We start from the raw sequence: 12,154 nt of genomic DNA, 5'->3' as shown, positions 1-12,154 counted from the left end.
TTGGAAGTAAATTCACTTTTTTATTGACTTTCCCTTGTGTGTATACATATGTATTATGTATAAATATACATACACATTGACTACACATGGCTCCACTTTCTGTGCTGAGGTTCTGAGAGTTAAATGATTAGGAAATGAAATGTCACGTCGTAAAACTGATGTAGGGCACATTATCAAGGCCAGATCAGATTAAAATTTCCTGTAGTTCAGATATTTCACTTCATGTAAGACTAGATTAGTTCACATTTACAATCGCTGCCACTTGCTGTGTCATTGTCATTTCCAAAAATGCAGCTTTTTTTTTACAGCAACAAGGAGACAATTTTGCACAGAAAGTAAGAAAGTAAAAGTAAGGTAAGAAAGAGTCACGTACAGTATCTCAAGACTTGAGATGATCCTGACTTGAAGCATGGTGTTCTAAAACCCACAAACCTTAATTTAAACAGAATAATGGTCGAATCCTTCTGCATTTGTTTTAAGCAATCTAATTGAGTAACAAAGTGTTCTCAAGGTCCCCATACAATTCAGTAATTTCTACAAGAAATCTTAGAATTATGGAGGATCTGGACAAAGTACAACACTATCTGAAGTTTGGACTGACAGCTGCACACAATTTGATAAATTCTAAGTATTATATTCATCATGCATGTATTGCCTAGACATTTTATGTAAAATACACTAATCAATAGCTTTATCTCCTTGTCATTTAATTTCATTTATCCACTGTTTAAGTACTGTACTTATATTACTGTATTTTTCTCAAGTATCTGACAATTTTGATTATTAGTGTGACCACTAATTGCTTATTTGGGCCCTGAAAAATCTTGTTGTGGTTGCAGTGTAGATGTCCTGTGATGAACTTGCTGTCAGCCTTCGTCTTATGCAGCACACTTGGTGAGCTTTTCAAATTCAGGTGGAACGCTGTGCTAAGTCTTATCATTTAAACTAATTAACGAAAGCCTGCTGGCCACCACAGTAGTGCCGGTCGGTATTCAGTATCTGAAACAAGCTAATTAGTTCATCTCTGAGTTGTAAGAAATTGTTTTTCCAAATTATGCCTCTTTCTCAATGGCCCTTTTAATTTTACTGAACAAACATTTGAATACCTAGTAATTGTTATCGTCAGCTTTTGTGAAGTGACGTTTGCCTGAATAAATGTGAAAATAGGGAAATGTCTGTAATTTTATTAATCATTTCTTTGTTTCATTTGCTAATACAGAAAATGTACATTTTACAAGCAACTGATGTCGGAAATACACCACTTTTTTCAACGTTCTGCACATTAAAAACCTATCAAAATATTGATAGGCAACTGCTCAAACAGTAAAGATTGGAGCCTTTTCTATTCAACATTTTTTGGCATGAGCAACTTCTCTAGTCAATGTACTCTGTGACTCACATACCAGTTACAATGAGGGCTGTCGTTCTTCTGTCTCGTCCAGCTCTGTTCTCTGCAGTGCAGTGATACACACCTTCATCATTCCGACTCACATTAGAAATGTGAAGCGAACCGTGTTCTGCAGGGAGACACAAGTGAAAAAGCCTAAAACCTTGTTTTCTTAATCTTTTTGAGAAAATTAATCAAAGCCTTAACCCATACTGCCCCTGGTAAGCTCAGAGTAGTGGCACACTTCTTCGGTTCACCAGCATATTCAGCTGTCGGAGCATTTCAGCTTTATGTTTATGTAACTGAGAAAATATGAATCTCCATTTTATCAGTCTTGTTTGTAGTTTATTCAGAGTTGCTTGGCTGTCTCCAATTATTTTATGCTATTTTTGCAGTAGCTCTGATTTGTGTGCCAACTAATACCTATTGAAAGGACTGTTCGCAGCAGCTCATTTACCATACTGAGGGTATTTCTGGATAAATGCGATTGCATAAGTGCCTGATCTGCTTTGTCAGACAATATGATGCTGGTGTTGGTAGACAATGCAATGTGCTTTCAATTGAACATTAAAATTAAGCTCGGGATCATGTGTATGAGGATAAAGCAGACTGCCATACCTCTGAGTTAATGCAGAGCATGAAATTTCTATTGTTAAATAGGAAGAAGTTGTTCTTCCCCGATCATGCTAGGCTTTAATCAAGGATCTTTGAGATCTTAAGAATAAATGAAAGTGTTATGTTAAGCAGCAGTTTATCATAATCGAATCAGTGGGACACAGGGGAGGAACTCCATCTGATTTTACTGTTTGTATGAAGACATAGAAAAGGTCACATAAGAGTTAAGATGAAGGAATTATCTTATATTTGTTTTTACTTTGACTTCCGTTTCTCAGAACAGATGTATGCTGTAAAAGGATTGATAAATCTGCCTCACAGATTTCCATCTTGCTGTACTCACCGTCTATAACCATTTTCGGCAGTGAGATCTGTGTTTCATTTCCTTTCCTGTACCAGGAATACCTGATTGGTCTATCTCCCACTGCCTCACATAGAAAAACCACAGTTGCTCCTTCTGAGCAATTTATTTCGTTCTCAAAAGCGATGATAACTGGAGGAGCTAAGAATGAAAGAAGAAAAACCACAGTGTTAAAAAAATCAGTATCAAATAAATATAAATATGCACTACATATAAGCATATTATTGATCTCCCAGAGCCGGATTTGTATTCACTTTTGGTAGACTCAAAGTTAGACAAGCAGTGAAGACATTTAGCAAGCGCTGATCAGTTTCACCCTAATATGGGTTTGCCAGTGCATTGTACTTATGCATTGAGTATGATCTTGTTGCTAGTTCATCTTTATCGATTTCTAAATATATCGTAGCAGGCCTGAGTATAGGCCAAGATATCTGGAGTAAGCTGGGGCTGTGTGGACTGTGTGAGTACACAACATGGCGCAAGGAAGTCTTCTTTACAGAAATAAAGAACTGGTCTCAGGCACAGGGAGGTTTGGAAATCCCAATCATTCCTGAGGGCACTCAGCACTTTATATCTTGCCGCGAGGTCTGTAACAATGGGACACCCAATTGCAAGCTCCTGACTGAAGCCAGAGTACAGGGACAGGACGAGCGGTCCAGTGGGCTCAGACCCAACGGAGACGCCACCTATCAGCTGAGATGAACAGTGACCTTCATCACTGTTCATCTCTGTTCAAGTACCCCTTGTGCCTGAGGTTCTTGTTTTTTTTCCCTCTAGTTATCACTGTGCTTAAGAGTCACTACAAACTCTCTAAACACCCTCTGAATATACTAGTTCGTCACAATATACGTAATACATACCCCCTTATGTACAGTGTGTCTCAATATACTGTGCCTAGAATCAACTACACACAACATACTAATCCTGGCCTCTCAATGATGATTTGAGCCCTAATGTGTTTTTCTTTTCTGGATAAAAAGGCTGCCAAACATTGTTTAAAGAAAGTGACTTCTGCTTTATATAGAAGCTAAACAGGTTACAGAGGTTGACATTTTTTTTTCTTTTCAATGTGGAACCAAATAACCTTCCCTATTTTCCTTCAGCACATGGATCTGGATGTATGTGGCGACCGGTAGTTAAGGAACATGTATTAAAAAAGGAAATGTTTTGCATTACTGCCACAATTTCTAACTTTGAGGCATTTAATGTGTGGGATGATGAAATCACATTCAAATTGTATTTGTACTGGTACTTTTGCCGAAGTGTCCAATTTTTAGAAGGGGAACAAACACTTCAGAAATGCATCTCATGTTAAAATTAGCTGCCACCACCAGAAGTCCCCTCTCCCTGCACACGTGCTGCCTGGTTTAATTTATTTTTATTCTTTGATGCTGTTAGAAACAAACAACTTTGCTCTGTTTCATTCATAATCTCCCAGTAATTATACAGAAACCTCGGTGCATCCGGAACAATGAAGTTGTTCTAAAATAAGAAAGGCTCACTTGAGAATACTTGAATGTACTGCAATGGGGGGTCTAAAGGGAGCTCCATTTCGAGGAGCTCATTTCTGTCTCCACTGTGGGAACATTGTGCTGTTTGAGGCATTAATATTGATTGGGAGTGAAGGATACTGGCTTCTAGAGTAAATCTTTGAAGGATGATGCATTCTGAGCCCCTGCATGTTACAACATGCAAACTAAAAGGTGCATTTGTCTAGGTTTTGCATTTACAGGAACCATAAGAAAATTATTGCAAATAATACCTATTCCTGCAAGTCCCTTTGACACAAGCAATTGCCTGGAAATAGTATTTTGTCTTGCTATGATTTCACAGTCAAGATAATAAAAAGGTAGCAAAGGGCATTGAGTTTAAGTGGATCCTGCTGTTTCTGTTTAAGAGATCACTTTATTGACCATATATAATTTCTTGTATTGGGAATTTGTCTTTTCGCATACCCCAACTTGCTCTCTATGAAACACACAGACGGGGAGAGAAGCTTGGGGTCAGACCACAGGGTCAGCCATTTTATGCGGCGCCCCTGGAGCAGTGGGGTTAAGGGGCTTGCTCAGGGGCCCAATGGAGTAGTATTCCTCTGCCGGTCGTGGGATACGAACCGGCAACCTTCCAGCCACAGGCATTAGGTGGGTTGTGTTGGTGTGTGCACAGCAAAGGAACAAGCAGAAGTGAACAGATTTTTAGTGAGACTCATGTGACTTCCTGGGCTCCTGCAGATTCACTGTGACATCAGTGAGAGATATGCTACACGTCTATTCAGCGTGCTGAAAAGTGAGAGCACAATGTTTAGGCTGGAGAGCCTGTTCCATTGTGGAATTGTGTGTCACAACCTAAAGTGTATCAACATTAAATGTCTCTTAAAGTAAAAATGTTACACTTGTGCTATTACGGTATAAAGGATAATTCAATATAAGTACAAAGACAAGTAGATATAACGTTATTCAGACGTTATTTTTAACCTGCTATTTGCAGTATTGCTGTCATTCGGGATTGCCCAATGATATTCGTAGCCTCACAGGTATAAGAGCCTTCATCATAGGCCCTCAAAGAGGAGATGTATAGAGTCACATTATTAAACCTGCAAAAAAAAAAACGGATAAATATGGATCACATTTTTGACATTCCCGAAACTGGGTACTCCTAGTCTTGCTGTAAATATCACAATGGTGGGATATGACGATTTAACCACATGCACCTAGAGGATTAACCACACCAACGGGAGAATCGCTAGGGGGGGTTCATTAATAATAAAATTAATATTCTCCTCTGTCATCAGGAGATGAAATAATGGGGTGAACAACATTTACTGCCACCTCTTTATCCTTTTGAGTGGGTTCACAAGTAGCACACTGATTTTAAAGAGTACGAAGGATTTGAACAAGACTCCAGTCATCTTTAACACATTCAGTAAGATGTGCTACACAAAGTATTTGAATCTGACCCAGTGTGGCCTAGCTCATTTATCCTTATTGAAACAGGGCCCAACCCAGAACTGGGAAAAGTTACACCTATGGCTGTCCTGGGACTTCCTGCTTAAAAGGCCGCTATTTCTTGAGCAATACCGTTACTTTACCAACATGGGCACATGCCATTTGAAAACCAGCACGGTCAAGGGAATGAGCTCACCCAACTGTTATCTTTCCACCCGTCTTCACAGTTTGCCCTTGCTTGTACCACACGATGGACGGTGAGGGATTGCCGGAGGCCTGACAGCGGAAGGACACCGCTGACCCAAGAGGCACCGTCGTCATTGCAGGTGAAACCGTGACATTAGGGGGAACTTGAACAGAGACCAGACAAAACTGAGGGATGTCAGTCTGAATTACTTTCTTAAAAAAGGACTCAAATAGTCCTACTCATACACCATCCTGGAGGTGTTACTAAATGTTTAGCATGTTACTGTTCTTTTTTTCTCTGTTTCTCTGTTTAAAACGTTTAAATAGATTTTAAAACTTGTAATATTACATATGTGATACCATACCACTGTTGTAGATATTATGTTTTCCCATGCAGCTGCCTCCACTCATTAATAGAAAAGTTAGCCGTTTCTTTCATTTAATAGTTTAGACAAATCTATGATTAAAGCACTAATAGCTCAGCAAATCAGGTTGTCAGTTCTATTTTAATTGACGGGGGACCTGTAGAAAGTAAGCTTACCCAACACATTGAGATACGCTTTTACAGAAGATATAGCCCTGAACAAGTAGGAGTTGGATGCCCTGCAGAAGTAGATCCCTCTGTCAGTTTCCTTGACCCTAGAAAGAAATAAGAAAAGGGGGGGAAGGAGAAAGCCAATTCAAAAGTCATTAATTCACTGCTGAGAATATTAGATTTACCTATGAAGGTACAGTATGAGATCCACACACTTATACATATCAGTAAGCAAAAGCTATTTTGTGAAAAGCTAGCAACCAGTTAGCGAACAGCAGAGGTAATTGTTAACAGTAATTTGAGTACAGTACCTCTTAAAAAGTAAGTCTCCAGTGTCCAGGAGGACGAAGTGGGGCATCTTGTTCAGGATCCTGTTGTTCTTAAACCATGTGACTGTCGCAGGGGGGTTGCTGCGTGGGGGCCTGCAGATCAGGGTGGCAGAGTCTCCCCGTCTTGCGGACACGTTCGCTGGCTGCTGACCAAACCTCCAGTCCATGACTGGGCAGAAAAACAAGATGGGAAGAGACCGTTCCGCCAAATGCCCTTGACCTCGCATGGAAGAAGGCTAGATTGAGGTTGGTGCAGCTGATCTCAACTGGTCTGGGCTGAGGCATGGCTACCTGGCATTATGGACGAGAAAGCTGGAGCCCCCTGTGGTTGCTGTGGTGGTGTCAGTGCTGGAAACTGGGGGAGGGGTGTTAACACGATTGACTGTTTTATAGTGGTCTAGAGCAGAGAATCCCCATCTTGTCCAGGGGACCCACACTGCTGGTTTTCATCCCAGTTGTGCTTAAATTACCAAACTGAAGATGCTCAATTGGAATATTATTTTTGTTTTCTACTCACAGGTTTGGGATTTTATTTTCTATATAGAATACAAATGGTTAAAGGGGAGCTGCAAGGCTATTTTTATATTTTGGAGTTAGAAAGTATCAGCGTTGAAGAGTGCACTTTGAACCAGAATAAAAGTAAAAAAAATTACATAGTAACTTGCAATTTCCATCACAAAATAGATTAAATTTACATGTATGCGCAACACCATGCAATTCGGAACGAGGCAACGAAACTTCTGTTGGGGTGTTGCAGCCCTATTGCATTGTAAACAAGCAGGCTGGTCGATACATTGCTTTTAATAACACAGAAACATTGCTCTCGTCTTCAAGACAGTTTTCCTGATCAATGGAACTTAATTGTAGTCTCTTTCTGTGGTGAAATGTCAGCTGCACAACTTCTATTTAATCATTCGTATGTCGCATTACATTAATTGTTACAGTGACTAGTGAGCAGGAAGGGCCGCATAATGTCATAATTCGTGGGAATTCTAGCTCTCGCCCATGGTGAGACCAGAGCTCTGTGGCAACATGGAGACTTCCAGTACTTTCACAAAGTTCATGGTTTTGTGTTTAATTTCTGTTTTTTTTTTCAGTCCATGAATCAATATATTTTGTTTCCAAGATTTAATAAGCGGTCTGAGAAATTTGGACTGCAGATCCCCTTTAAAGGGTATATTTTGACATGTTTAAGAGCTGAAAACAGTTCAAATGAATCCTATTAATAAGTCAATTAAGAGTTCAATTGTGTTACTGAGAGCTCAGCTGGAATGGCAGGTTAGTGAGTCTGCAGATCCAGGACTGGGATCCCCTGGCTGACAGGCCCTGTATTTGTACCCTAGACAGCAGAAGAGTGGCAGGAATAGGGGTTTATCCTTCTCAGGATCTTTCATTATGAGCTTCAATAGTTAAACTAGGAGTTTTAATATCCCAACTGGTAATGGAGACTACTGTAGTACTTAAAAAAGCACACACTATTTTAACATAAATAGCTTAAACAGAAATTTTGATTTCATGCCACAGTCAGAGGTAAAACCTACTCTTTACCCTTTTGAGCTTAAAAACACGAAAATCTCTTGATAATAATGACAGTGATAATAATTAAATCAGCTTTTATATCCTATTCATGTACGTAATTACCTATACCGTTTTAATTCTATATTTATTTCAACACATTTAGCGTGGAGGCAGGTCTGATTGCTTTGGAAAACTGTGTGTCGGGGAATATTAAAGATCGAGCAGTTCCGTGACGGCTCATTCGTTTTACAGTGTTATTGTTCATGAACACTGGGTCAGAAATTCAGCACAAACCTAAATATTTATTTCCAGGGAGATTAGTTACGTTTTGTTTGAACAAACAGTATTGTGTGCCCTTGTCCTAAACATATAATCGTAGACAATTTGCCAGATTTACAAAGCATTTTAAAACATATTGAGGCCTGCATTGAATCACAACGTCAGCCCACCTAACAACAGGAAACTACCAGACATTGTTTGCAGGAAGATTCTTCCATCTGCTCTCTGGGTGATCTCCCCACCATCAATCACCCAGTCTACAATGTATGATTAGTGGATGGGTTGAGGTTTGACTTTAACCAGGGCTCAGTCTTTCCACATCTTTTGCCTTTTTTTAAGGTGCTTGTTTTAATGTCCACTAACAACATATTTATATCTGAAACTAATCTGATCATTGTTAATAAATGTGGTTTTAATCATTAGAAGCAGTTACCAAGTTTATCAGGTTAGCAGCTTTCAAATGATTCATAGGATAGTATGAGCTAAATTATATTTGGTATATTCTTACAGTACAACAGTCTAACAATTATAAGACACAAACAGCAATGGAAAGAATGAACATTTCAAGTCATACCAGCAGGGAGGAGGTAAGCAGTCTGGGAGGTCACTGTGTCTACTCCATTCCTGGCTTCACAATAATAATATCCTTCATCTTCCAAAGAGACGTTTCTGTTCAGAAGAAGCCAGGAAAATCATTTGGCATTCCTTCTTTGTGCACTTTGTTAAACATACAGCCCTAGGAGGGCTCTGTTCGTTGTCTCTCGGTTAATATACCGTCTGTATAAAATAAGCTGGCTTTCCTCTCCTGCCTTAAAACTAAACTCTGACAGTAGCTTGATGGGAAGCACTGCTTCAGCAGCTGTTTAGAGGGCGAGTGATATTGTTCCTTTGTTGGAAATGTTATTTCTGGATTTGTTTTTCTGGGCATGACGGGCTTGTGAGACTTGCAGCTTCTCAAATATGTGCTGCACACTGGAGGTGGTGGAGGGGAGTCCCTATTATCTGTATTATTGTTATTGTAATTATTATTATTATTAGTAGTAGTAGTAGTAGTAGTAGTAGTAGTAGTAGTATGCTGTAACACTAAGCTGCTGTAAAATAGACTCATTGACAGATACTGTAGTTCTGGGGCTACCAACCATGCAAGGTAGCGATTATGAACTATCTACATAACCAAATAATCACAGGAAGGTCTGGCCAGTTGATATTTGCCAATAATTTTTCTCCTTCGTAAGAGTACCTCCGTGTCACCACCCTTGGTCTACACATATATAAACAACGAAGCTTGGGTAAAAAGTTTTTTAAAAAACAAGAAACGGTCTGCCTCACTTGAAGACAAGCAGCTGCCCCGTGTTCTCCAGGCTCAGGTGCCCTTCTTCCTCCAGCAGGGGCTGGCTGTTTTTGAACCATTGTACCGTGGGGAAGGGGAAGCCCTGGACAGAGCAGTGCAGGACAGCCTCGGTCTCCGTGACAACAGTGATGTTGGCAGGGCCCTGGCTGATTACCAGTGGGGATGGTAACGCTTAGGAAGACCAAAACAACATTATTTTTACACAAGAACATATCCAATTCATAACACGAATAACCTCATAACCTCTATAAAGACATTTCTCTCTCCCTCTCCTTCTTTTTTCAAAAAGCAATATTGGTGCCGCTAAATTCTTAGCATTTATTTTTAACACTATTACCAGTGCTTTATAATTCCTAAATGTTCCACAAACAATCGCAAACTTTGGTGAAAACATGCGCTAAAAATCCATCGCAACGTGTCTGTAGTCTGTTTATCATAGATGGCCACTGTTCTACAGAATTACAATATAACCAATTAACCTTGCGATCCCCGAGTGCAACAACACAAAAACCTATTGAAAAGTGTCTTGTTTTTCCCTCTCCTCGATAATAGTCCTGGATGTGGCACTAAATTGATTCTATGGAGCGTGACAAAATACCACACCGCCAAACAACCTCTCCAATCATTGTCTGATCAGGATCCGCTGACAATTTATCCTTGGACAGCTTTTGTGTTTTTAAAAGAGTGACTGCATTACAAAGAGGTGTTTGAGAAAACTGAACAATAACAGTCTTTTGTCCACCCCACCCTAAGAGGCCGTTTTCAAAAAGCTGATTTACAGGGAAAAACAAATATTCAAATATTTGCTTTTATTATATGTACTGTATATACACAGAGCTCATTTTGCCTGGTCAATTAAATTGTCAGTGACAAGCAGAAGTATGTACTCCTGCTCCATCTGATGGCCAAATACTACATTGCACTCACATTATATTTTGGGATGGTATTGAACTCTGTGAATGTCTTTAGGTTTGAGTTTCATCATACTCTGTACCTAATGCTCACACAAAAAATTTTAGGTGTGTTACCATCATTACAACTATGCAGATATCATTAGTCTCTGGAGGACTAATGCATGATATATCTTATATAATGTATTTATTTTTGCTAATTCAGGAACAACTCAACCTTTTGGTGCGACAAGTGAGACTATATAATTCAATTTTCTTTTTTTCTTTAAATTGTCTGTGAATAACATTAAAAAAGAAATACAGTATTCTATCTCACAGATGTAGATTTTTTAGCTTATGGTTAAACCAGAACGTTGATCCTACCACCAATCACATTTTTCAATTTTGGCTAAAAGCAAAAGCTTCTGTCACCAAATGATAAGTTAGCAACTGATAATCCAGACTTCATACCGTATTAGTTAACTGATCATTCTTACATTCATTACACACACCAGTATCATATTGTAGTTTTTCATAAAGGAGCCCAATTGAATTTGTTAGTAAAGAGTGCCCTAACCTTGCACTGTCAGAGAGGCTGCCACACTTTGCATTCTTGTGGCAAGTAGTGGATTGTAAGTCACACAAGTGTAATTTCCTTCATCGTCCTTGGATGCAGAGGGAATGTGCAAGGTCCCAGATATTTTCTTGTGATCACCCCCTCCATATTGTCCCTATGTGGAAAATGGAATGAGAAAAGAACATTTGAGCTACACAAACGTAACAATGACAGGCTCACAAATAGAATGGTATTTTTTTTTCAGAGGTCCTCCACTGGGTGGTTAGGTGTAGCACCCTTCTAAGGGTGAAACACAATGGATAATTTCTGAATCCAGAGACTGAAATAGAGTGTTAATACCGTGTCAGAGGCTGCTGTGATATAATGCTATAAACCAGTGATCAATGTATAGATATAGCAAGAGGAAGCATACCTCTTGCAGGATGCCTTAATACTGCATATAATGCAGTTTATAAGTCATTGCAGACAGTATGCTTTTGAATCCAAGACACCAGCATGGTGAAGTGCTAAGGTCTCTAGACTATAGGGGGGAGGGTTATGGGTCCTTGATGGGATATTGCTGTTGTTTGGCCGAGCAAAGCTCTTCTTATATATATATCTTATATACATATATCTTACAGTATATATCTTGTATACATACTTCTTTAGTAAATGCCCTGCTGTAAGAATGGGTCACTTGGTTGCCATTTGGGAATTCAGGTTTGACTCTTTAGGTGAACGTAGCTGTGGAGCTTTTGCATGTCACATTGTTTATTATTAAATGTTTTAAAGGAATATTTATAAAACCTTTTTTGGCATTCGGCTCCCGGCATGTTGTGCGAGGTCACAATTAGAAAACCAGTGTATATCCGTAATTCTTCCAATATGAAGTACAATGCTAACAGCAAGCTTTAAAAGCGCTAAATTTAAACATTAATAATAAAATGTGGTTGTTCTGTTTCCTGCAGTCCTTGCTAAGCCGAGTTTAGCTATGTGTTATTGCTACAGTCTTGGCTCAGGTATTATTACATTTAATACAAGCAAGATGCTGTGTATGAGCTTGCACACACCCTTCCTTTATTGGCCTTTAGTGAATATAAACTAGTTTCCAATTTACAGTTTTTAAACATTTTGCCCTGTTCTTCAGTGTCAGGTTTTCAAAATATAGCTCCACTAATATCATTTAAAACTATTAGATTTAC

General features: G+C 39.2%; 2 protein-coding genes across 2 annotated transcripts in view; one reads left to right on the top strand and one right to left on the bottom strand.

The window, feature by feature from the left end:
* Window positions 1-12,154, bottom strand: part of LOC148816190 (uncharacterized) — a 29,947-nt gene that overhangs the window by 14,148 nt on the left and 3,645 nt on the right. The window contains exons 4-12 of the mRNA XM_088940505.1: window positions 10,974-11,127; window positions 9,485-9,677; window positions 8,730-8,824; window positions 6,341-6,527; window positions 6,036-6,133; window positions 5,505-5,658; window positions 4,838-4,956; window positions 2,346-2,504; window positions 1,404-1,517 (exon numbers count right to left, since the gene is read on the bottom strand). Coding sequence (XP_088796631.1) covers window positions 1,404-1,517; window positions 2,346-2,504; window positions 4,838-4,956; window positions 5,505-5,658; window positions 6,036-6,133; window positions 6,341-6,527; window positions 8,730-8,824; window positions 9,485-9,677; window positions 10,974-11,127 — 1,273 coding nt within the window. The remainder of the gene's footprint in view (window positions 1-1,403; window positions 1,518-2,345; window positions 2,505-4,837; window positions 4,957-5,504; window positions 5,659-6,035; window positions 6,134-6,340; window positions 6,528-8,729; window positions 8,825-9,484; window positions 9,678-10,973; window positions 11,128-12,154) is intronic.
* pdcl (phosducin-like) overlaps window positions 6,516-12,154 on the top strand; it is a 28,087-nt gene continuing 22,448 nt past the window's right edge. The window contains exon 1 of the mRNA XM_088940508.1: window positions 6,516-6,604. The gene's annotated coding sequence lies outside the window, so the exon portion shown is untranslated. The remainder of the gene's footprint in view (window positions 6,605-12,154) is intronic.

This window comes from Atractosteus spatula, chromosome 23, assembly GCF_055471065.1.
Source record: "Atractosteus spatula isolate fAtrSpa1 chromosome 23, fAtrSpa1.hap1, whole genome shotgun sequence".
NCBI classification, from domain to species: domain Eukaryota; kingdom Metazoa; phylum Chordata; class Actinopteri; order Semionotiformes; family Lepisosteidae; genus Atractosteus; species Atractosteus spatula.
The sequence above is the reverse complement of the archived record's forward strand: the minus strand, read 5'-3'. Positions and strand labels throughout refer to the sequence as shown.